The sequence below is a fragment of the Astatotilapia calliptera genome, chromosome 10, assembly GCF_964374335.1.
Source record: "Astatotilapia calliptera chromosome 10, fAstCal68.1, whole genome shotgun sequence".
Taxonomy (NCBI): domain Eukaryota; kingdom Metazoa; phylum Chordata; class Actinopteri; order Cichliformes; family Cichlidae; genus Astatotilapia; species Astatotilapia calliptera.
The window spans coordinates 7,960,935-7,983,515 of record NC_137431.1 but is presented as its reverse complement, the minus strand read 5'-3'; the positions used below and the strand labels follow the sequence as shown (position 1 = coordinate 7,983,515).

General features: G+C 41.3%; 1 protein-coding gene across 7 annotated transcripts in view; it reads right to left on the bottom strand.

The window, feature by feature from the left end:
- Positions 1–22,581, bottom strand: part of srrm3 (serine/arginine repetitive matrix 3) — a 138,449-nt gene that overhangs the window by 30,202 nt on the left and 85,666 nt on the right. For 4 of the 7 annotated variants that reach the window (XM_080307469.1, XM_080307466.1, XM_080307467.1 and 1 more), the window contains 5 exons: positions 22,400–22,501; positions 9,155–9,256; positions 8,621–8,701; positions 6,712–6,753; positions 5,941–6,009 (listed from right to left, as the gene is read on the bottom strand). In XM_080307469.1, the coding sequence (XP_080163595.1) occupies positions 5,941–6,009; positions 6,712–6,753; positions 8,621–8,701; positions 9,155–9,256; positions 22,400–22,501 (396 nt within the window). The remainder of the gene's footprint in view (positions 1–5,940; positions 6,010–6,711; positions 6,754–8,620; positions 8,702–9,154; positions 9,257–22,399; positions 22,502–22,581) is intronic. The other 3 variants (XM_026180992.2, XM_026180993.2, XM_026180994.2) reach the window with 1 other exon arrangement.

Sequence of the window (22,581 nt, the reverse complement as noted above, 5' to 3'; positions counted from 1 at the left end):
CCCAAAAAACTCATTAATATCAAAGCTGAATGTTTTTGGAAGTAGTTTTTAGTTTGTTTTTAGTTTTAGCAATTTTGAGACTGCTGCATCCCTCTGCAAGATATCTCACTATTTCTAACTTTTTTAAACCGTCAAGTCCTTCTTTTGACCCATTTTGCCAAAGGAAAGGACATTGCTTAATAATTATGCACACCTGATATAGGGTGTTGATGTCATTAGACCACACCCCTTCTCATTACAGAGATGCACATCACCTAATATGCTTAATTGGTAGTAGGCTTTCGAGCCTATACAGCTTGGAGTAAGACAACATGCATGAAGAGGATGATGTGGACAAAATACTCATTTGCCTAATAATTCTGCACTCCCTGTATAGTTACTCTGGGTTTTTCCTTTTTCTTGTTGGCTGCAGTTTTGTGTGTATACTTACTCCAAATTATTATTCGGCTTGCTTGTCATGACTGTCTTGAAAGTATGAATATGGCTATATAACCAAACTACAACTGCAACTACACCTGATTCTGATTTATAACATGGAATGTAGAAGGTCTGAATAATTTTAAAAAGCGTAAAAGGATATTCACTCATCTGTCGACTTTCAAACCAGACATTGTCTTTCTACAGGAGACACATCTGCGCTCCACGCAAAGCAATAGGTTGACAGAAAGTTGGGTCTCCCAGGTCTACCATTCTGCATTTAACTCTAAATCGCGGTGGGTTGCCATTTTTGTTAGAAAACATTTTCCTTTCATCACTTCAAATGGTCGCTTTCTGATAGTTACTGGCAGGCTCCACAACACTCCAGTTATTTTGGTGAATACTTATGCACCAACTTGGGACAATCCACAATTTTTATTAAGACTGATTGGCCTGCTGCCAGATTTAAATACGCATCACCTGGTGGGGATTTGAATCTGGTATTCGATCCCAACCTTGACAGGTCTAAGCCACATCAGTCTACTCGGACCTCCAGATCAGTGTCCGTTCTGAATACATTTCTTCAAAACTATGGTATTTCAGATCCACTGCGTATCACTGAGCCCTTAGCAAAATACTATTCTTCTTCTCCCCTGTGCATCATTTGTATTCGAGGATTGATTATTTTCTTTTGGATAATTTCCTTATCTCAAGGGTCACCATGTGTAAATAACATGCAATTGTAATTTCACATCATGCACCAGTACAGGTTGATATCTCATTTTCAAATGTGTGCACAAGGCAGCGTTTCTGGAAATTTGACTTAGCATTAATGTCAGATGAGGAGTTTTGCAAGTTCATTGAGTACCACATTGAGTTTTTCTAGAAACGAATAACACTCCAGATGTTTCAAAATCTATAATTTGGGAGTCGCTAAAGGCATATCTGCGGGGCCAAATTATTTATTTTGCGTCTTATAAGAATAAAAAGCGAAACGAACAGCTTCGAGAACTGACAGAGCTCATAGCAAACATTGACACACAATATGTTACCTGTCCAACCGCTGATTTATATAAGCAGAAGGTACTGCTGCAGTCTGAATTTGACACCCTCTCAATTAAAGAAACTGAGAAGCTCTTTCTTAGATCAAGATATCATATATACGAGCATGGTGAAAAAGCAGGTAGATATCTTTCACATCAGCTTTGTCAATCCGCCACAGCCCAATCTATACCTGACATACAGTTATACTCCGGTCAGGAGGTAACACACCCTGACAGAATTAAGCTATTTTATCAGGATCTCTATACTTCCCGCACTGATAATTCAGAGGCTGACTCCTTCTTGGGGAACATAGATACTCCCACGAGACCAACGTGAGCTACTGGAAAGACTTCACTTCTTATCCAAGTCTACCTATTGACTGTCCACTTTGAGGACTGTCTACAATTTCGACCTATTGCTAGAGGCCATATCTCTCAAATATATAGCACATTGCAGCATACAAAGGCAGACTCTGTGTCCAAAGCCAGAAACGCATGGGAACTGGACTTAAACCTCCAGATCTCAGACGACCTATGGGACCTTAGTGTTAGCAGGATCCATGAATCCTCAATCTGTATACGGCATTGTATAATACAGTTTAAAATCCTTCACCGGGCGTACCTAACCAAAGCTAAACTAGCCAAAATATACAATACCTCTGATAATGGATGCCCGAGGTGCAAGCAATCACCTGCTACTATGAGCCATATGTTCTGGACCTGCTCTGATTTGAACCGGTTCTGGGAATTAGTTTTTAAAGCTTTTTCATGTGTGTGGGAAAACACATATGAAGCACATATTTGGTGTCCTCCTAAACCAACACGGTATAGCTTCTTATTAAATTTATGGAGTGGCTTTCTCATCTCTCCTGGCACGCAGTCTAATTCTTCTTAAGTGGAAGGATTCCGATCTACCAGTGTTTGTTCAGTGGGTAGAGAGGTAGATAGAGCATTTGAGATACAGTTTGAGAGGGTCTCAAAGTAAATACTACAAAACCTGGTCATCCTTTATTGAATATGTGGAGAAGTTGTGATTTACTGAAGTATTACTGCTTTTATCTGTGGGGTTTTTTTTCTTTGAAGCCACCTACTATCTGTAGCAAGCCAACAAGAACTGCACACAATGCAGCCCCCCCTCCCCCCTTTATTTATTTTATTTTTGTTTGTTTGTTTGCTTTTTGGTGTTTTCTGCCTTGTTCACATGGTAGTATTTCTTGTTTGTGTCCATACATTATACATTTTCCTGCGTGGCACAACCAGTTTCACAATGGCAATGTTTGTAATCGCAATTCCAGTTATATTTTTCTGTATTTTTGTCACATTGGAAAATCATAAATAAAGTTATCAAAAAATAAATAAATAAAATAAAACTGGCTGCCAGTAGACAGCTGTTAATTATGAATAGCACACTAGGCCCAAGTGTCAAAGACCTCTGAATGGTTGTTTCAGGACCACAGAGTGGGCTTCACTTCAGCCAAAGTAGAGAAAGAAAGAAATGGTCAAAAACAGCAGAAAATGTGGGACAGAGGGATCAAAGCAGGGCTCTAGAGTGCGACCAATTTGGTCGCAAATGTGACCAAAATTTTCAGTGGTGCGACTAAAAAAAAATATTTGGTTGCACCTGTGCGACCAACTGTTTGGGTAGCAAAAAAATAAAATAAAATCTGCAACCTTCCCTGTGGTCAACAACAGACACACATTTTGCCCCTATCGTGGACTAAACCAATCAGAGATAGTAAGGGGCGGGACCTCCCTGATTGGCCGTGGTCCAGTTGAAAGTGCAGGTGGAAGTGGGAGGTGAGTAGCTTGAATAAAGCGATATCAATTCATTAAATCCTGAATCGACTTTTAAACATAACTGTGTTTTGCCAGAAATGCCAGATTCTCAGATTAAAGCTCACAAAACCATTTCAACAACAACCAAACAGCAAACGAGAGCAAGTACACGGATACCACACAAAGACGTAAACACAGAACGGACCGACGCATCAGAATCAACTTTGTCTTTCTCGGCTTTCTCACCCGACGGCCCGTAGACGGACACGCTGTCGGAGCTTAGCGATTCTGATGCGTCCGGTCCGCTGTGATTGCGTCTTTTTGCGCCGATTCTGAGCTGCAGGTTTTGTCTCTCCAACCATAATTCACCGAGCCAGCAGCAAAAGAAGCAGCAAACTGCGCTTCACATTTGATCAATGTCGTCATGAATTTTGCTGTTTTGCTTCCACGACTATTAAAATCACACTTCATGCACAGCTAGCTCTCTCTCTATCTATCTCTGTACTTCAAGAACAGTTTCCCGTCTCCAATCTCTGTTTTCTGTGTTATTCATTCGCTTATTACCCACCAGTCTACCGTTGTTTACAGCGCTGTCGGCTGCTGTCTTTTTCTTTTCTTTTTCTTTTTTTCACTTAAATGACTTCGGACAAGAAAGCTTATTTTTTCTGTTGTTCAATACTGAAGAAATTTAAACTTTATATGCAGAACATTGTAGAATATTTTTAAGGTTATCTGCTATAAAAAGCCAGACCAGGAAAATCTCCTTCATGTTTTTCTGTGTTTTATTCTCAGTTACTTTCACACAAAGGCATCTGCTGTGATGTTCACAATTCTGATGAAGTCAGTACTGATAAATGATCAGAATTATAATATTTCTGACTGTCTGGGGCTAAGTTGAATCGAATCGGGACTTTGAAAACCGGAATCGAATGGATTATAGAAATCAGTGATGATACCCAGCCCTAGTGAGCAGCCTAGGCACCACAGAAGTGGATGTAGCTGTAATAGGAAAAGAACTATTGCTAACTTTTCTGTTAAGTTAAGGCCTGATCCTTCTGAAATTCATAGCCAGTGCTCTGTCACGGTGTCATCAGTCTTTGAATGCTGTAAAAGCACAGTGTATCCAGAAAAACATATATTATATAAATTATTATAAAATTTGTGTGCGCCTAACTTTTGTGCCCGTACGCCTAACTTTAAAAAGTTAGGCATACCGGTACGCCCATGGCAAAAAGTTAGTCTAGAGCCCTGCAAAGGCAGGGGAGTGATGTCAGGCCTGGTCTTATCAACTTTACCAACAAAAGACTGTAAGAAATGTTCCTGGAAGGTAAGGGGTGGGATATTTCAGCAAACAATGCACTCTGGATCACATGCATCTATATGTGCAGCAACATCTGCAGGGAGCTCTAACAGCAGTTCTGTACTTTACATGTGTTGGTCATCACACTTAGTAGAACATGCTGCTCCCTACAATAAAGCCACACTTATTGGCCAAGCCCCTTTAACATAATAAGCAGGATATGGGCTATTCCTCAGTCTTCAGCACAGGACTGACACATCACCTTCCTATCACTTTTCACCCTCATTGCAGTTTCCATGGTGATTACTCAGGCCGGCCTGTGCAAGTTATTTTCCTGAAGAGCCCTACATCTCCCATGCTGTTTTACACACCTACAGCATGCAGCACAGAGTGGGAGGGAGCACTTTGTTGATGCTCTGAAAAAGGAGGAGTAATAAAGCTGTCACAGTAATAAATGTGGCTGGTATGTGACTGAGAGCTGTGGCCCTCGTGACAACCCATGCTTCCCCACCGAAGGGCCTCAGGTAGGGACTGTTGTGTATGAGGTGTTATTCTGGAGAGGACATTCTTCTCCTCCTCTGTCACAAGCTCTGGTGACAGCTGAATCCCTCGCCACGGCACAACGTTTATCACAAGGGCATAAACAGTATAGCTATGAGACAAATATGCACCCAAATGGCCTGAGATCAACCCGCTGCTATTTTAAAGAAACAAAGACCAGCGAAATGTTAGCAGGACAGGACTGCGTATAATCTCCCCCCTCCCCTTCCTAATCTGCATCTTAAAGAAGAGCATCAGAGGAGGATGTCTCTTTGGAGGAACGTTGTATGTCGCCCTCCTGCTTCCTTGTTCTAGGCATTCTGATATCAGCAGCACCTGCAATGCAGAACATCCTTGCTGTGAGGCTGAAACGGAGGCGCGGCAATGAGTAGAGAGGACATGGGGGAAATGGGATGAGAGTGGATGGATGGAGGAGGGAAAGCAGAGCAGGGCAGCGCAGTGATGCTCAGCAATTTAGTAAGAGGCTCATTTTTCTTGAGTTGTGCGCCCCGTCATACAGACTGGGTTATTAGAGCAACACATTTAGCCCATTTCCCCTTGAGTCAGGCAGAGAATGAGGGAAACCAGAGGAGGAAGAGGCCACTCTACCACTGCTTATTGCTGTTATGATATCCCAAGGCACCTAGAGTTTTTGTTGATGAGCGCTTGCTTTTGGGGTCTCTTCCAAGCCTCATTTTCACCTTTCCCTTTTCCTTTAATATTTCGGATAAATGAACTACAGTGCTGAAAATGCTTCATCACAAGGCGAACTGTTGATCAAAGCCTTCAAAATCCAGATTCTTTACCTTTGCACACACACGCAAACACACACACACACACGTGCGCGTGCATGTGCGCACTCACCGGTCTCGCTTGTGTTTCTTCCCACTCTTTTTCTTCTTCTCTCTGTGAGTGGGTGAGAAGCTGCCAAACCTGTTGATAGAGAGAAGGATACATGACGTGACTGCTAAGTGAACCTCAGATAGATGTTAAACTGTGGCTTTTCACTCAACTGCATTACATTACCCCTCAGATAGGGTCATTATGAGCAAAGGTATCATCTTACAGTGGCTCAGCTGATTTCTCTCTCAGCTCTATTCATCCCTCTGCCTTTCTCCTTTTATTGTGGCTGCTCTCTAATGCCTCTGTGTCTCTTCATTTCAATCTTGCTCCCCCTCTTTTCCTGACCTTGTCAAAAGAAAATGGGAGATGAGGGTGTGCTTTGCTAATGGCTCCCCACCCCCATGCACAGTCGCGATATCTGATGGCTCATTTGTGATACTCACACCAAAATAATTGGAATTCCGTTTTACAAAACCACCAGTGTAATTATTCTGTCAGCGGAGCTGGCGAAAGGAAAAAAAAAAAGGAAAACAGAGCAAAATCGAACCACTTCATCAGCGATCAGTGGAAGCTGTTTCCATCAGGAAAGCTAAGGCTGCCTATAGGAGGAGGATTGAAGATCACTTTGCTGACAATGACCCCAGAAAAATGTGGCAGGGGATCAATCACATTACCAACTACAGAAGCAATAACATCTAGGACTGATGAAGCTATGTGAGAATGCTCTTCCTGGACTTTAGTTCAGCATTCAATCATATCATCCCGGAGATCCTGGTCCAGAAACTGTCTCACCTGGGTATCTCCACCCCCATCTGCCTCTGGATCAAGGACTTCCTGACAAATAGACCACAGTCTGTCAGAGGTTTCTGGGCGTGCACATCTCTGATGACCTCTCCTGGACTGCAAATACCACGGTGGTGGTTAAAAAGGCCCAGCAGGGTCTCCGCTTTCTGAGAGTGCTCAGGAGGAACAACCTGGAGGAGAGGCTGCTGGTGACATTTTACAGAGCCACCATAGAGAGCATCCTAACGTACGGCATAACATCATGGTATGCAGGGTGCTCAGCTGCGGACAGGAAAGTACTGCAGAGGATCATCAACACAGCCCAGAAGATCACTGGGTGCTCTCTGCCCAGTCTGGAGGTCACTGCAAACTCTCGGTACCTCAGCAGAGCTGGCAATTTCATCAAGGACTACTCTCACCCCAGCAATCAACTGTTTGAACTATTACCGTCAGGCCGACGGTACAGGTCACATAAAACCAGGACAAACAGATTCAGGGATAGCTCCTTTCCCAGAGCTATCACCGTAGTAAATAAGCACAAAAACAATTGAACCTATTCCATACCGTCACTGTCATTATATTATGCTGCTATTCATACTGTCATTATATTAATGCTGCTATCCTGTATATATTGTACATACTATTGTTTGAGTACTTACGATTGGGTTTTTTTGGGGGTTTTTTTGTACTTTTTATATTTTACATTTATATTTATTATTGAAACTTGCACCAAGGGAGTGGCACTCCAATTTCGTTGTACTCTGTACAATGACAATAAAGGCTATTCTTAGGGGTGGGTTTTTATAATCGATTCATCGATTAAAATCGATTCTGGCTTGGATAACGTAAAATCGATTCATTAAAATCCTGAATCAATTTTTTAATATAAATTTATTTTGTCCGAAATGCCAGAATCTCTGGTGACATCTCACAAAATTTCAAGAACCACCAAACAGTAAATGAGAGCAGGTACAGGGATTCTGCACATAGACTTAAACACACAGCGCGACCCGCGGATCAGAATCAGTTAGATGTCGCCTTTCTCACAGTCGGGGCTGAAAGCCGACAGCTCGCTGATCCGGGTCTGCGCTTTGTGTTCACGCCCTTTATGCGCTGATTCTAAAGCTGTTAGTTTGATCTCTCTCCAAACAATATTGACCGAACCAGCAGCAAAAGAAGATCCAAACGCTTCACATAAACATCGTCATGAATTCACTCTTTTACTGTTTTGCTTCCATTGCGATGCGCAGCTCTCTCTCTCTCCCTCTCTCCCCCCCCCCCCCCCCCCCCCCCCCCTCTCTCTCTCTCGAACACTTTCGCTTTCTTCATTATTCGCTTGCTTGTTACGCACAAGTCTACTGTTGTTTACAGCGCTGTCGGCCGCTGTTTTTTTCCCTTTTACATTCTTCCGAAAAGAAAACCTCATTTCTGCTGTTCAATACTGAACAAATTTAAACTTTTTAATATTATTCAAAATGCAAAATGCTTAGCCGTGTGTCTAATAAAACCGCTGTAACGTCAGAGGTAATGTTCACTAATTAATGGTTTTCTTTCGTTTTTGATGTACTGCAGAATATTTTTATAAAATCCCAGACCAGGAAAATCACCTTCATGTTTTTCTGTGTTTTATCTTCAGCTACTTTGACACAAAGGCATCTGCTGTGATGCTCACACCTTGGATAAAGTCTTGCGAGTGTCAGCTTCCTTTTTATAGATACAAAAATATGTAAATGTTCTGATCTGAATTATACTTCTGACTGTCAAAATTTCCCAGATTTAAATCGAATCGAATCGAATCGAATTAAATCAAATCGTGGATCGAATCGATTTGGGACCTTGTGAATCGGAATTGAATCGATTCTAGAAATCAGTGACGATACCCAGCCCTAGCTATTCTACTCTATTCTATTCCACTCACCGACTCCTTCGACGGCCAGATTTCTTCTTCTTCCTTTTCTTTGGACGAGGGGAATGTGAGCTGCTTGATTTCCTCTTCACCCTGAATTGGCCGCATCAAGAGAGTTAGGGGGAGCATAAATCATTTACAAGCGATTGCTATTATAATCATCTCCAGTTTTCAATTTCTGATTACAGTTATTTGCCGATGCTTTGCCGATAACAGGAATGATAAGTGTATATTTTCTCATTTTCTCATTTCATTCATAACACAATATCTATACAATACATCTTACCATCCAAACAGGAAATCAGTTTGAGGAAATGACACTTAATCTTGTCTATGAAGCGACACGCACACACACACACAGAGTACAATCTAAATGACCATCTATGTAACAGTTTTCATATATAAATAATAATTGCTGCCTACCTCACGCCACATGCACTGTGGGTGATATTTTAAGATTTTTTTTGTGTTTACATTTGGAGGAAACACCCACAAGCCATGTGACAGGGACGACAGACAGCTGATTTAACACATCCTTGAACATACCTGTTGTCACCATGGTAGTCATGCCCATAATCTCCATCTTCATAGCCAATCACTTCAGGGTCCTCTTCATACCCATCAGGGGGATAGTGCAGGTGGTTGACCCTGAAAACACATGAAGAGATTGTGGTGAACAGTGTGTCTTCATTGTCTTCAGTGAAAACATGCAGACAAACAACAGCAACATCTGTGTGGGGCTTCTTCATAATTAACTTTTTATATTTGCCATCTTAGCTGGGTGTGTGTGACCATGGCAATCACAGGAAAAAGGATGAAAAGAAGAACTGAGCAACATCATTTTCAGCATGTGGGGACATTAAACAATTAAAATAAACAAAGCCGACTTGTGTCATATTTATAAATATTTTTTTAAACATACAACCTAATCAATTTAGCCAAGTGATGGATTTATACCAGGTGGATAGTGGATAGCAGCAGCATGTGGTGTGCAGGCTGCCAGGGTTTAAGGAAGCTGAGAGAACATTGATGATGGCAGCTGCTCACTGTTTGAAAGAACCTCAGGAAAGAGGAGTAACAAGTCTGAAGACTATCATACTACCATACTATACTAATCTGATGTCAATATTTGAGAACTTTACATTTTTAATACAATTATCACATTTGTTTAGGGATTTTCTTGCAAAGAGATTTTCTTTTTACCTTTAAAGATTGTAGTCTGAGCCAAAGGGGGAAAAAAACACTGTCATTGTTATACATCAAAATGGCGATTAATATGCTGAAGTATAGCAGACATTTTATTTTTCAAATAGTAGGAATGCTTCACTGTACATGGACAGCCAAGAGAAACTTTAATTGTGACCAACAAACACAGTAAGAGGGACATTATGCTGGTAAAACAGCCACTCATCAACGCCCTCTAGAGGACAATTGGTGAAATGTGACACTTTTCCTAAATGATTTACTGTATTTAGTGGCTCTGTGTTAAGAAATTATGCAACACAAGTGTATGGAAAGACATCTGGTGTAAAATCTGTACCAAATCATAGACGTCAATCTTCCACTCTGGTAACCCAGTAGGGTTAAATAAGGTAGCAGCAGAAAGAAAATGCTAAATTATTTATTAAATTTTCTGAATGTATTAATCATATCTTGGATTTATGGGTTCAGCTCAAATTGGTAAAATGCTCTGATCACAAAGTAACACCAAGATGAATGAAAATTAGCTTTACAGGCATGGCCCGACTGATTTTTAACATAGCCTTATTGCAAGTAGAAAGTCTTAAGGGAAGCGCTTATTTTAAGCCCTTAAAGTGATAGACAGAAAGTCAGGGGGTGTTTATAGCCTAATAAATCCTGATGAAACAACAACTGTATAGGAAGTTTTATACCAATGCATTCCCTCTCAAAAAAACTATAAATGTCAGGCTACCACTAGAGAGAAGTCAACGGTGTTCATCCTCTAGAAGCTATGAACAGATGTACAAAAATGTCATTCTAATCTAATGCGCATTTATAAAAATGACCCAGATGACAGATCAGTGGTGCCGTCCTTTGGTGAGGCTAGAAACATTCCACCTACCCATATGGTAAATAGCATTAAATTTTAAAGGAACAAAAACAAAAGCAAGAAAAATAAACCGACTCTATTACACGACAAAAAAATAAAACTAAAAATCAAATGCAACTTGAGTTCTATACCGACAGTTGCAATTTTCCCTCACTGCAGCAATGAGAATATCATTAGCTCTCAATCTCTTACAGACCAGCTTGTGGGATTCATATCTTCAGACTTGTTTATCACACATTGCATTGTATGTATTGACAGATGGCTGGAGTCTCCTTTCTTCCTCTTGGCCTCACTACCCTCTTCCCTCTTAGGTGCCTCTTCTGGTCTGCCAAATGTGACCTTGCCACGTGTGATGTTAAAACAAAAAACCCCCACACCATACTGACTCTTTTTTTCCCTTCATGCTGTCACAACTCCCAGAGTTTATCAGCTCAAACTATTATAACACACTCAGCATGTCATATTCTGGGTGTTATGACGCTTTCGCCCCCTACACACCTAACACATGGGAGCACTGTCTTTAGCGAAGACAACAGAGGTTCTCAGCGCGACACCATGCCTCCTTTATTAATAGGTAAGAGATAAAAAAGGAATGTATAATCAGACAAAGGTGTGATATAAATTTGGATAAAACGGAACAGTGATGTAGAAGAAAAAAACAAATGAGTTGTGTCAAGCAGTGGCGTGTCTAGAAAATTTTTGTTGGGGGGGCCAGGTAGGGGCACAGATTTGGAGAAGGGTGGCAGATGTAATTGGCAGATAATGTTTAAAAAAAATTCTACCAACCGTTAACCATAATTCAATAATCCTATAAACCTAATAACCGAATGCGCTTTTAACTCTTATTAGAATGAGATTTTAACCACTACGGTGCAAAGTTTTTAGATACTGCGTTGATAAAGTACAAGAGATACAATCAGTGCTTTGTCAGTGTTTACTCAGCATTCAAGGACATCAATATTTGCATAGTATTTTTACTGACATGTAGTGCACATATGTTTTGGGCAAAAACACTTTTGAATATTAAAATACGAACATTTGTAACAAACAATTGACAAATTAGCCAATTCCAATGTAAAACTTTATCTGCCTGTTAAAAAAAGAAGATAATCTTCTCACAAACTGGTGTTTGATTTTGAAACAGGAAAAAAGTGGGGAAACAACTGAAAAGACTAACATTTGAATAAAACCTGAAAGCAAGTAAATACTTCCTATGCTGCCTTATGGTAAACTTTGGTAATATTGATAAAGAACAACACTGGCTGATGATGAAATACAGTCAGCTGGCATGGTGACACAGCCAGTATTAACCTGCAGGGCTGGACTGGGACAGAAAATCGGGCATTTTGACTAGAGACCGGCCCACCAGGTATTAAAGCCATAAAGACTTTGAATGAAAACAAATGCTGTTGTGACAGTGATGTACACTGTCTTGTTGGTATATGTATGATTTCTATACATTTTACGTCAGATAAAAACTTTGGTTGTAAGATTTAGATAATTATTTAATAAAAGATATTTTAAATGAGAATAAGAAAGAAAAGTATTTCTTTGTGCCCCCCCTTTCCCTGTTAATGCCCTACCTGGCCCCCTGGCAAAACTTTCCTAGACCCGCCCCTGCACAATTACCAGCTGTCAGCTACACAGAAAAGGATCCTGGTGTAAGTTGTCTCTCAGAAACAGTTCATAACTTCCCTCCAACTCATTCATGTCACCTAAAAGGTAAACCTGTTTCTCCATCACCTGTTCAGCTCTGATGATTCAGTAAGGACATCTGCTGGTTTCATCTTCATGTTTCCCTCTCACCACATATCCAAACCGACATCATGACCAGCAGCTTTACAGCTGTGGCTCCAGCAAACGTCAGCTGATACTAGAAAGTAATATTAAATAAATTCTAACAACAGCTGATCAAGCTTAAACGTGCAGCTGTTGTTTAGCGCGACATCCGCTGGTTTCCTCTTTCTGGCACAAAGTGGGCGATAAATAAACAAGAGAGAAAAGCCGATCAGCTGATCATTGATCAGTTTCATGATTGAAGTAGCAACAGGAGAGGGAGGGTGAGAGGATGAGAGAAGAAGAGGCAGCTGTGCAGCGTAATGACAGAATAACTCCAGTTTTGTGTCTTTTTTTCATTATAGCGAAAGACCAGGACAAACTACATCTCTTCTCAGCTCAATACGAAACGTGTAATATTTTCTCTGATTGAGGGACCATTCCATTTTTTTAAGGAGCCGTTGGCAACTCTACTAACTAACCTTATGAATAAAATAAAGTTCACTATAAGTTACATCATAGCACCCACCCAGCTGTATAAAAACTCCGTCAAGCTGGCTAGAACGCAGTACGAGTTATTGTAACTGACGGTAAAAAGTCAGCACAACGAAAATAAACTACACCTAAACTTGGTTTATATCTAACCCAGATAGACTGCAGGTCATAACTTCTTACCTGAAGTTCAGTTCACCTGACACTCGGACTGGCGGCTGCCTCGGGGCTCTCCTCCTGCCTCCCCTTCCCTCATCCACCTGCTGGCCTCTGTGGAAGCCCCGCCATAGCCACCACCAAACACTGAGTTATTTTTACACATCCACCTGCATCTGGCCAATCCACCACCTCTCATTGTTCACCTCACTGTGCCCCCCCAGGCCACCCTGCTGGACACGCCACTGGTGTCAAGTATCTGGAAGGAGAGAGTGGAGCCAACACGAACAGGGAATGGGGTCTGGTGGTTAGTTGAGAAGACTTTGGCCTTTAATTGGCTGAGCACCACTAGGCACAGCAGGGATGCTAAGAACCAGCAGAATTACATCTGTGATGAACATGAGTTACAAAAATCAACTTAATTGGAACTCGCGCAACAAAAATATCTGCCTCAAACAGCAGAATTAAGTGAGGAGAAGAGGGTGTCAGACGACTCAGATGTTTGCATTAGAAAGTGAAGTTGAAAGTTTGCGAGGGAATATAGACTATAGATGATATTTTAAGTAAGCACCGCATGTTGATGGCACTCACACTTTCACTGCAAAAAGGCAAAAATAACTCACATTTTAACTCTGAGCTGAGAAGACACGCATGTACACAGAAACACATCGATACCCTGCAGTATTATTTTTTGGTTAGATTCACTAAAATCTCTGTAAAGTCTATATTTTTATTATTTAGCTTTTGAAATCCAGATGGTGTGGCCTCTCAGACTAAATGCAGGCTCCAGTCCAAGCCTCTGGTAATGTAATTGGCTTGGCCTTGGAGGAAGTGTTCGGATACTAGGCTTGTGCACATTCAGAAGCAGCTGCATACTCTTCCTCCTTACCATCAATATTTTTCTAAAAAAATGCCATCACTCCACATCAGCCAAATACAAAATATTTAGCATGGCTGTATTAGGTAGAAACCTCTGGGAAAGAGAAATAAAGCCAAAAAACTAGAGTTTCTCTTAGAGCCACTTTAAGCAGCTGTAAAAGTGAGTCAATTCACACCGACGCTCTTGTTAAAATGCCCAACTGAAGTGATGAAACTGACATGTTTACAGCATAGTGGGGAGAAAAAAAAGATCTTGGCTCACCTTCATAACAGCTGTATGGGGGTGACTGTTTTTTTGGAACTGATTAATTTCACACTTTTAAGGCTTAAATGAGGTCCGCTGTAGATGATCGCTGAATGCTAAGTACTGCCTCTGCTAATTTGAGTAATTGGACTGGACTCATTGGTTATGTTAGAGCATTTTAATGGAGTTAGCTTACCAATTCAGATTGGAATGTGGTTTATTGTACTAAAAGCTTGATCAAAAACTTTGCAGTCCAGGTAAGTGAAATTCTACTTTTCTCTTTTTTCCATTTTCTTTCTTTTTTTTTTTTTGTTTGTTTTTTTTACTTATCACAAAGTAACATTTCTCTTTGCAGTGCATCCATGCAGTCAATGGAGTCATCTTGATAAGCAAGTTTGCTAACATTAGCTAATAACTAGGGGTGCAACGATATTCGTATCGATATTGAACCGTTCGATACAGTGCTTTCGGTTCGGTACGCATATGTATCGAACAATATAACATTTGTAATTTATTTTATCAACTTTCCTTCTGACGATGCTGTCTGTGTTGAGCGCTCAGTGAATCTGCGTTCGACTACTCCGCCTAGGCTGCACTGTCGAGCGCAGATCTACTGAGCGCTCAACACAGACAGCATAGTCAGAAGGAAGAGCGCAGGGCAAGCTAGCAAGACAGAAGTTAAGCTCTCCAGATCTGGCGTTTGGAATTATTTTGGTTTTCATGTGACGTATGACCCTGAAGGTCATGGACTAAAGTAAAACAGTATGTTGGATGTGCCGTGCAATGCTCAATTACATGGGTGGGAGCTAGTGTGTTAGCGCAGTTAGCTCGTTAACGTGTTGGCCGTCTAGCCCCATGCACGGGGCGATTGGCGGTAGCTCGTTAACGGAGATTTGCCGTGTTGTGGCGTTAAGGTCATTTCAACGAGATTAACCTGAAAGCACTAGTGGGAACACAACGAATATGACTGCACATTTACGCCGACATCATCCTAGTGCAAAGACAAAAACAACAAGCATGCTACTAACTTTAGCCGAGTCATTTAGACAGCTGTTAGCACATGATTCTCCTTATGCTGCTGAGAATATAGCCCAGAAGAAGCGGATAGTATAGCTTTTATTTTGGAAAGAGCCATTTCTCTGTAATAAACTCTCTTTTCCAAAGATGAGTGATTCCTCAATCAGATACAGGGCTTGCAATATCGCTAGCCCGACGTCCTGGGGCTAGCGATTTTTTTCAGTCGGGCTACCAAAATCTATCTCTGCCCTGCCCGTCGGGCTATTGTAGGAAGGAAAAATATATGTCAATGCTTTTGCATTCTTTCAGAAATGTAGCTGGGTAATTATGTCATTGGCATCGGTGAGCCACTGTCAATATGTGACATATTGAAATCGCGTTTGAATTTGCGCTTGTTTTTTTGCTTTCACTTTGCAATCACGCGAACTGTGTATAGAGAGCGACAGCACTGATCTGTGAGTGATGATAATTTGCGCACCAATTCCTCTGACATCGTCTTATTAATCGTTAGCTTACTATGCAAACATGACAAGTGAAATCTCCCGCAGCAAGCTTAAACATGTGAGAGGTTGATCGCGCAGAGAATCGCTGAGCTTATGTGAGTGCGTGTGTAAAAGCAGCAGGATATATATTTCATTTCTTCTGAGCCAAATAAGACAGGTCAGGGTGAAGAAGTGACAGCCAAAGAAAAGCTTACCACAAAATGGAGAAGTTATGACAAATCAGACTATAAGGCAAAAAGAAAGTGCAGCTTTATGGTTTCATGGACAAAAGAATTTCTGTGGCTGCAATATGACGAGCTAAATAACCAGGGCTGCACATAAGTGGTCCGCAGGTGCGCATTCGCTGTCAAAATAAAAAACACGCACGAGGGTTAAGGTTAAATTTAAATACTGTACTTTTGAGTTAAAATATATATTTATAATTTTAATAAATGACAAATTAAAAATGCATGAACATTTTTTTGTATCGAAAAAATATCGAACCATGACACCAAAGTATCGAACCGAACCGAACCGTGAATTTTGTGTATTGTTGCACCCCTGCTAATAACCTAATATGCACTAATTATCTAGATCTCGATTAACAACATCTGCACTGTGATTTAAAGTCGGATGTATTAATAGTAGGATGTGTTAATAACACAGCAGTTCTAATTGTTTGTGCTATAGGTGGCTGTAGCTCAGGTGGCAGAGCAGGTCAGCCACTAATCAGAAGGTCGGTGGTTCGATCCCAGGCTGCCTCCTGGCTGCATGTCAAATATCCTTGGGCAAGATACTAACCCCTACTGGTGGTGGTCAGAGGGCCCGGTGGCGCCAGTGTCTGGCAGCCTCGCCTCTGTCAGTGCGCCCCAGGGCAGCAGTGGCTACAATGTAGCTGCCATCACCAGTGTGTGAATGTGTGGGTGAATGACTGAATGTAGTGTGAAGCGCTTTGGGGTCCTCAAGGGACTAGAAAAGCGCTATACAAATACAGGCCATTTACCATATTCACTTGACAAATTTCTTACTTCTAAAAAAAAATTATGAAAAAAACATCTCTAATGGGATTCACAGACTTTACCCATGACCCATGAGTGTGCTGACTCAGTTAGCTGAAGTTGCTTTAGATTCTTTTAAACAGGGACATTAAAATGTAAATAATTGTGAAAGATTCATAACAGCATGCGACTTCAGAATTACTTGTTGACTTCACATTCAATGTCTTGATTTAGTTTTTTCAAAGCAAAACAAAAAGAAATTGTTGCTTTAGCTGTCGGTGTTGCCCCCACAGGGCAGGAAAAGAAACTCACTGCCAAAAAGAGCAATTAACAACAATTTAAACAATCTAGTGGTCCCCATGCTTAGTCATTAGTAACAAATCAACCAATTCCCCATCCTGTCTCTAGTTTCCTAATTTATACTATGCTCCATTATGCTGACGACATCTGTCCAGTCCAGACAGCGTTCCTATTAGGCAGATGAGTGAGTCTCTCTGCTGACCTGGTGAAGTAAGAGCCTCTCTAATTCAGCCACTGTCCCTGAGACTTGGCAGTGATGGACTATGGCCAAGGGTCTCCCTAGGGCTGTAGCACCAAGTAGTGCAACTCATTCATAGCCTCTTTCAGACAACCACTCTGCTCGTGAAGTCCTGCACATGTTTCTGTTGCTGCAGAGAGTTATAGTTTGTTATTCTGGGGAGGAGGTGGCTGTATGGATTACTCTTCATTATATGTATGGGGGCAAACTACAAAGACTTTAGAGTTGTCATATTGAGATGAAAAGTTTACTGTGCTGGGATTTCTATAAGCCGAGCTGATTGATTAGATGGTCGTCGGGGAAAAACCTTAATCTTGTGGATGCACAATGTTTAGATAAGATATAACCACTTCTATACAAAATAAGATATATTTCTGTTTCCTAATAAGGAAAGGCTGGTCTCAGGTATTACATCAGATATTGAACTGCTATCTGAAACTGAGGGGCAGCCTTGGTAAGTAAGCACGAAAGGCTCTGAGAGGTTTTACATGCTGCATTCCTTGTCTCGCTCCACATTCCCATCCATTCTTCAGGAAATCAATGTGGGACACCAGTAAACAGAGTTATGAGGTAGCCACAGCTTACTGCTGGCTGTTTATTGCTAGTGTATTAAGCTACAGCTGATTTATCACATTCTGTCATTTTCTTTCCTCAGACTTCCTGTATCTCTTATCAATTTGTAATACCTTTTCTCAATCCAACCAACATATCTAATTGAGGAGTCAGATTAATTAAGGCATGTTAATGTCTAAAGAGGCATTTCACTTCAGCTTACTTCACACAGAGGTCTGCTTGCGTGTATTTTTTTTAAATCCTGGGTGAGCGAAAAGGATAAGGAAGAGTGGGAGGATAACAACCCTGCAAATTACAAGCCTCTTCAATTTTCCACATCAAGGCCTTTGTAGAGAGGGAATGTTGCAGAATTTCAGGCGAGCACAGACATCCTAAATTGACCTGACTCACAAGTGCCCTTGAGAGTGAACTACTGTGAAAAGCAAAGCATGCAGAGTTTCCTGTGTCTTTATAGTTTGCCGTCTTTGGACCATAAAGGTTCATCTCATTCATCTTACTGTACATCACGGCTGTGGGTAACTCCTCCTCCCCAGCCTTCTTTTTCATTTCACTGTGGTTTAGTTAAACGTCAGACAACAGCTGACATGCAGAGGAGGGAGAATCATTAATCGCGACTGCGAGACAGGAAGCATGAGCGTCATTAACAGTCATTAGTTCAGAGACAGCAGGACAGGTTGCCACCACAACCATGCCTCTCTCCATCACTCACAGGTTCAGAACACTGAGTCAGGAATGCCTCCACACCCACATCCTGCTGTTGCCATTCCTCCCGTATTTCAAGGTTCCAGCCTTTGTGATTGTGTCTTTCTGTGACGTGGACAAAGTCTTTTTACACATTCATTCATTTTGATTGCTTTAATTCCGTCTTTGCTTGCCTCAGAAGAGGCACTCTCCCTCCCACCTTGCGCTTAAAGCTTGAACGAGGCTTAGCACTAAACAAATTGACAATTATCATGCCAATCTTCGCCTCATTGGCTTCCAGCAGAGTTTGGAATAGACTTTAAAATGCTACTGATTATTTTCAAAGCACCAGGGTTTTAACTATTCCCTGTGTATTCACAGAAAGGCAGTGCCAGTCAAAAGCCATTAAAATTTATTGCACTTTTGCAATTACGGTCCATGTTCTTTGGAACCAACAGCTTTCAAGGTATTATTTGAGTTGCAGGCCATTTTTCATGACCTCTTTTAAAATCAATTTCTGTTAGCATTTGCTATTTATTGCTGCCTAGTTATAGTAGTTTCATTTATTATGAAGCATCTGCATTCATTTTCTAATCAATTTATCATCAAGGATGATGCCTAATGACTTTGCTAACAATGTGTTTGCGAACAAAAAATGGAGTTGAGATAGGCTGTGAAAGAATATAAATACATTCTTTGGTTATGCATGGACAATCCTCTGAAAAAACAATGAAATATATAAATTTTATGCAGAAACATCCACCCCTCTCCTCTCTTCTTCCCTGACCCGACTGGCACAAGTAGCTGTTAAACATTATTGTACAAAGACAAAGATTTATAGCTTAAGGGCAAATTTACAATGCAAGGCAACCAGAATTGCATAAAATTGATGAGAGGAGAAAATTCTGCTTATAATTTACGGACAGTGGCCTAATTTATGAAAATGTACAAAGTCTCTCTACAGAGAGAGGAGCAAAACAGATCTATCAGAACTGGGTGGGTACTGTGTGTGTGGGGTCTTGGAGGTCGAGTTTTTCGGGTCGAGTCTCTGTAATAAACATCCCATTTAATAAACACTAGAAGAGGATTTTAGGTAGTGCCAGACATGAACAGTTAGGGCATCACTGGGCTTCATTTTTGGGATTTTGAAGACCGATACCATTTTTTTTCTATCACACATAAAGCATAAATGGGTTTAACATTTGTTAGGTGTAGTTACTGCACTTATGATTCTTTACTAAGATAATATGATAATGTTGCAAAAACTGGCACAAGTTACCCGTTTATGCTCTGTCTGACTCTGCAGGTTGCTGTGCTTGTGCCATTCCAAACAAGATGTTGCCAGCAGTGTAGTTGCAGACTGCCCTCAGGCCATTTATCTATCCACTTTCTTCCACTTATCCAGAGCCGGGTTGTGGGGGAAGCAGCCTTAACAGAAAAGCCTAATCCTCCCTCTGCCCAGCCACCGCCTCCTGCTTATCCAGGGAACACTGAAGTGCTTCTGGTCCTGGGTCTATGCGCCCCCAGACACCTCACCCAGGAGACGCCCAAGAGGCATCATTCTTGTCAGTAGAGCTGGGCGATAGAACGATAACGATATGTATCGCGATATAACTTTTTCTCGATAGAAACTATCGCGATAGACCTCGCCGCTCTTGTCCTCTTAAAAAAAAGAAAAAAAAAAAGAAAAGAACAGCCAATCCAAATTACGTAGCGCAGAGCCGAACCAATCACAGCCGCAGCGTCACGTCACGTGACTTGTTACGTGCAGCACAAGTGCCAAGCCGCACATGTGTATTTGTTTGGGAAGCAGCCAGCCACCGTACCGCCCGGATAATGGAGGAAATGAGTGTGCCGACTACAAAAATCAACCGAGCGTGACCGAAGGTTACCGAAGAGAAAACAGATGATGGTTCCAATGCCGGAGAGATTGTCGAACGGAAGAGCCATAGAAGTTCCGTAGTGTGAAGGTATTTCGGCTACTTCAAGTCTGACAAAAAACAGAGTAGCGTGCACTGTAAATTGTGCCGAAAGCAAGTCTGGAAATACAATAAACTGGTGCGTGCGCTACGTCCACATGTACCCGGGTATTTTTGAAAACGCAGATTTTTCTATGCGTTTGCACCTTTCGTCCACACGTACAGCGTTTTTGGTCACTGAAAACGAAGATTTTTGAAAACTCAGTTTTTGCCTTTACGTGTGGACTAGAAAAACGGAGAAAACGCAGCGTCAAAGGTGTGCGCATTTTTTGACGTCACACTGTGCGCCACGTTATTGTTTCGGTGAAATGAATTTCTACAATACTGTTACTGTTAATTCTACTCTCTGCAGTGTTTAAATGCTTACATATACACACAGTTACTGTCCCTCCACACATGCGACTCGGTTCTGCTTCTATGCCCCAGCTTTGTTTACTTTTTCCCACCGAGGCTTCTAGACTTCTGATTGGCCAACATTTCTGCACGGTTAGGAATCTAGCTCCACCTGCTGCTTTGGCATGTTCATAGCAGCGTTTTCCTTCATTTCTCCCTTTATGTGTGGACGGGATTATTTTTTAAAACGAAAACGGAAAATCTCCGTTTTCAAAAATAATAATAATGATGGATTGGATTTATATAGCGCTTTTCAAGGCACCTAAAGCGCTTTACAATACCACTATTCATTCACTCTCACATTCATACACTTGTGGAGCTAAGCTACAGTTGTAGCCACAGCTGCCCTGGGGCAGACTGACAGAAGCGAGGCTGCCATATCGCGCCATCGGCCCCTCTGGCCATCACCAGTAGGCAAGTAGGGTAAAGTGTCTTGCCCAAGGACACAACGACCAGGACAGAGAGCCCAGGGATCGAACCGGCGACCTTCCGGTTACAGATGCGATTCCCAACCCCCTGAGCCACGGTCGCCCCTACATACCTGTGTATGTGTGGACGTAGCCTCAGTCTCTGACTGGAAGCGCTAATTCGTCATTCGGCTTTTGTCAGACTAAAGTAACTGTTAAAACTGTTTGAAAAGCTCAGCTATACAACAAGGAGAGATTGAGAATTTCCTTTTGGTTCTCAGTTTATTTGATATTGATAAAAGTTAATCAATTTTGTCTGTTCTTCTGTAAAACAAACTAAGCTTTATTTTTAGAATTAATATTTTGTTTCTAAGTGGAATTGACAATTTAGTAGTCTGTTTCGTTTGTTCTATTTTAAAACTTAAACGCTTTAGCGACTGCCTTTTGTGTAGTTTGCAATATTTGCCTTTATTTATCTGAAAAAGTCTCATGTTCCTTAAGTACATCTTCCCTGTTGAACTTATTATGGGAAATAAATATTTAAATAAAAACAAGCTGCTGATTATTTCACATTTTACTTGTGAGCAACGGCACATTTAAATCTTACAAATATAGTTATTTGGGTTATATCGTGATAGATATCGTTATCGCCTGAAATGAAAAAAACATATCGTGATATGAAAAAATCTTATATCGCCCAGCTCTACTTGTCAGATATCTGAACCACCTGAACTGGGTCCATTAAATGTGGAGGAGTAGGGCCTCTACTCTGAGCCCCTCTTGAATGACTGAACTCACTCAATCTCTCAGAGAGAGGCCAGCTACTTTTCAGAGAAAGCTCATTTCTGTCGTTTGCATCTTAGGTATCGTCACTACTCAAAAGTGGTGACCAAATTCACGTAGTGGTCAAACTGTGTAACATCAACACTCATACCATGGCTGAAGGGCGTTTCTCCCTTCTCTTCCTTACTTTTTACATTTGCATTTATCTGTGGTTATAAATGCAGATGCAGCTGACTGATGATTTTAAACTAGTGTGCACCACTAGGAAATCTGACCTTCTAATGCACGTGTCACAGATATCAAAGCTGACGACGTAACTTACATTGGTTGTGTGTGGGAGCCTTCTCTGGTGATAACTCCTTCTTTGTCCATCAGCATTTGTCTGAATGTGCTTACTTTCTGTCGGATTTCTTCTTCTGTGTACCTGAGGATAAGAAAACACAACAGTTAACAGAGAAGCAAACACATGTTCATCAGTAATCCGCAGCTTTAAATAGCGGGTTC